The 3,714-nt window shown below is 38.4% G+C and overlaps 1 protein-coding gene across 10 annotated transcripts in view; it reads left to right on the forward strand.

Annotated features, from left to right (window-relative positions):
* CUNH3orf67 (chromosome unknown C3orf67 homolog) overlaps positions 1 to 3,714 on the forward strand; it is a 154,691-nt gene that overhangs the window by 100,336 nt on the left and 50,641 nt on the right. For all 10 annotated transcript variants that reach the window (XM_019504848.1, XM_019504853.1, XM_019504847.1 and 7 more), the window contains one exon: positions 19 to 115. In XM_019504848.1, coding sequence (XP_019360393.1) covers positions 19 to 115 — 97 coding nt within the window. The remainder of the gene's footprint in view (positions 1 to 18; positions 116 to 3,714) is intronic.

The raw sequence follows: 3,714 nt of genomic DNA on the forward strand, positions 1-3,714 counted from the left end.
GAGTATGTTGCCAGAAAGGTGTACGTTTCCCTTGGATGTAGATGAGACCTGTAATGGGCTCCGCAGAGAAGCCCAAATGGAAGATGACTTCTATGGGACTGACAGCAATGAAGAGGTAGGCTGCTTTATACCAGTAACTCTTAGTAAGGCACTTTTCACCCTAAAACTCTGAAGATGAGATTCTGTCTTGAGGTTACATAGGTCTTCAGAGGAGAGATGCCAGTCCCCCCTTCTCCTCCCTGCTGTTCAAACTCTATAAGCAAGTTTGCCTTAGCCACATTAGTGTCTCTGTGTTAGGGAGGGGGGGAGGAAGAAAGTGGACATGGGATGAGGAGTGAAAGGCCACCTTGCCCCAACTCTTCCCAGCTGAGTGACAAGGGTCATATGCTGAAAACAGCAAAAGGACCGTAGGAAAGCTTGCACTCTCCTGGCCTGACGGGAGCAGACCTCCTATGCTGGCTTGAGCCTCACGGCTCCCCCCAGCACTCGAGAGGTTCTCCAAGCCATGTATCCTGTCACAGTACAGCCATGTGTGGAGTTGCTCAGCAGCACGTCTCAGCTGTTAGGCAGTGAAGAATATTTCACAAGCATTACAAGGGGAATGCAGGATGGCAGATTGGAATTTTACAAGACAGCGATTTGACCAGAAAAGTGGATCTGATACTGCAGTTTTACATCTTGTCTGATGTATGCCAGTGCCCTGCACAGTCTTGGGTTTTTATCCTTTTGCAATTTCAAAATTTTGGAGTACTGGTGAGAGAAAAGAAAAAACTTGCCAAAGTATCAACTGCCACTATATTTATAATATTGCAGCAGATTGTCCTGTCAGTGAACAGTTGTATCAAGTTGTTATGGTAACTGCTAAGCATTTCTTCCTTTATTCCCATACCAGTCTATTCCATTTTTAATTATAGAAATTGTGTCTTACCATGCTAATCTTTCTCACAGCCCAGAAATGAAGTACAACTGAGTTTTGTGATAGCAGGACAGATGAAACTTTGCAAAAACATTGTTTCATTTCTCTAGAGAAATCATATTGCAGATGCCAACTATAACCCATAGACAATCTCTTGGGGATTTTTGTACCTCTTGTTTTCTTGTCACCTTAGACCTGTCAGGCCTCATTATTTCAAATATTGTCCCAGAAATTCAGGGTTAAACCAATTAAAGTTGAGATAATGAATCATGAACAATGCTAGGGTCTAATCTATGCCATATGTTGTCTGTTTTGGAACAGCACAAGCCAAAGATTTTCTCTGTGTCAATTATCTCAAGAAAAGCAGGACAGGTTACTAACTGAAGCTAGGTTAAGATGGCCTGTCTAAATCATAGCATGTTGGTAAACTTTGCCCTTTCTCTAAATATTTTATGTTTGGAATTTTTTTGGTATTTGATTTTTCAAAAAAAAAAAAAAGAAAAGAAAAAAGCAAGCTGCCTCTCCTCTCTTGCTGCACACACATATTCATAGATTCCCATTCCATTTCATATAGGTTTTGGGTGTACAGAATCAGTGTTCCTCATTTATTATATTGTACACAGCGGACACATCTACACAAGACACTTACTGCACATTGGCTGTATGCGCAGTAGCATGTCATAGCAGAAACCGTGCTAATAGCTCACTGTGCAGTGTTATTAGGCTAATGCACAATAAGCATCACTAAAAAACTGTGCGCTGGCACTACTGTGCAGTAACCCTAATTACTGTGGATTCAGTTAGTACTTCATTAAGGCAGTACTAAACTTAATGTGCAGTATCTAAGGCGTATTAATGAATGTGTAGATGTGCCTAGCCATGCCAAACTGGGTTAAAAAACCTGTTTGCATAGGGGCCTGAATACTCTCAACTATTTGAAGTTTAATGTTAATGTAAGATTTTTAGGTACTTAGTAATATACATTGCCTTTCATCCTTGATTTTGAACTGTATGGAGTACTGTATCAGAGCAGTAAGTATAACTAGTTTGAGAGTGAAAACATGTAATCTGTTGCATCTAGTAAAAGCATTTTGAAAAGGCAAAACATAATTGCATTAGATCAAGCAATGTAGGTTAACATACCTTTTTATGAACTGATATGATTCTGGCTCTCTGTCTTGTTTGAACCGTACACCTTCAGCAATGTGGTGTGACAGTGGGTAAGTCCAGACTGAGAGTGAAACTGAATCTTCAACCACCGCTTCCTGCAACAGGAAGTGGTCTTTTCCACATATGTACCTAGCATCTTCATATCCTGATTAGCTAGCAAAAACTGGCAAAATAAGCGTAGTGATGTAGTCAGAAGCTTTTGAATCTGGCTACAATCTCTTCCAGAAGACTCTGCTAAGCATTTGCAAGTTTAGTGATGATATATGAAGCAGGTAACATCAAATTGCTGGCACAAAGATCCACTGTAGTGAGCTAATCATTTTGTTCTACATTCAGAGATAAAGCTTTTAGCTATAGTATTAAGCCCCAACCAAGTGAATAGTTACACGTTCAGTTTTATATTAAAGAATCTTAAAAATACAAAAAGGCTGGAGAAAACCCTGGGTTTACAACTAGTCCAACCCCCTGTTCAGGGCAAGTTCATCCATCCTTGACACGTTTGTCTGACCTGCACTAAAATCTTCCAGGGATAGAGATCTCACTGCAGCTGGACAGTTCTGTGTTGTGTCATGTTGCTCATTATATCTTCGTTGCATTGTGTTTTTCCAAGTGGTTTGACAACTGATCAATTAGATGGCAGGCATACACACCGTTATTTATGATCCCTTTAGAAATAATGGATGGGAGATTATCCCTTTTGGTCAGGAATAGATTATTTTAAATATTGTGTAAACTAAAAACTCTAGAGAATGATTTTTGATTTGTGCATTATCTATTAACATGGCTATATGAAATCCTATCAGTATTGCAGCTAAAGGAACATTACTTGTACATAGTTAAAATGCAATTAAAATAAACAAGTGTACTGCACAGTAACAGATTATCATAGCTTTTTTACTCAGTCTCAGAACTAAATTAGTGATTGAGAGTTAAGGCTTTTCTTCATGTGAAAAAAGTCACTGAACCAAGAAATTATTTAGCAGTTATATTTTGCTCATATTCATACCGTTTCATGTACAAATGTATTTTATGTTACTTCAAGTCATCTTTTTACTGATATTCCAGGGGCTCATTTAATTTTCAAATCATTCTATATTTGAACTGCAAAAACAAATTATAAAAGTTTTACAATAGGCTATACAGTCAGGACTGTGCGCTAAGATGATCATAGAAAAGCCGTGAGAACTAAGCGTAGAACTAACTTACCGTACCCATTATATCAGCACAATCTAAGACATCATTGGAAAACCATCATGAAAATTCATTGGCCCAGGCAAAATATCCATTTCCTGTTTTATCACCATTACAACAGAGGGGAAAAAAAGATTCTTCACTTACTCCAGTTATCTTGAAACTTACTCAATATAATGTCTGGCATGCTGTTAGATGCTACGTTCTTTCACAGATGATCCCTTTGTGTTGCGGCCATGTAGCTACATCAGCTTTGCGCCCTATTTTTAATTCTCATACAGAAAATGTTTAAAAAAACAGAGTCGCATATAAATATAGACGCAGATAAAAACTTTTTTTCCATATGTATGTCTGTCTCTTGTACCCTTCTCTTATTAGGTGTAGTTTCATAGTTTCATAGTTTCTAGGGTCGGAAGGGACCTGAGCAGATCATCTAG

The sequence above is a fragment of the Gavialis gangeticus genome, unplaced genomic scaffold (assembly GCF_001723915.1).
Source record: "Gavialis gangeticus isolate Ggan-Ray unplaced genomic scaffold, GavGan_comp1, whole genome shotgun sequence".
NCBI classification, from domain to species: domain Eukaryota; kingdom Metazoa; phylum Chordata; order Crocodylia; family Gavialidae; genus Gavialis; species Gavialis gangeticus.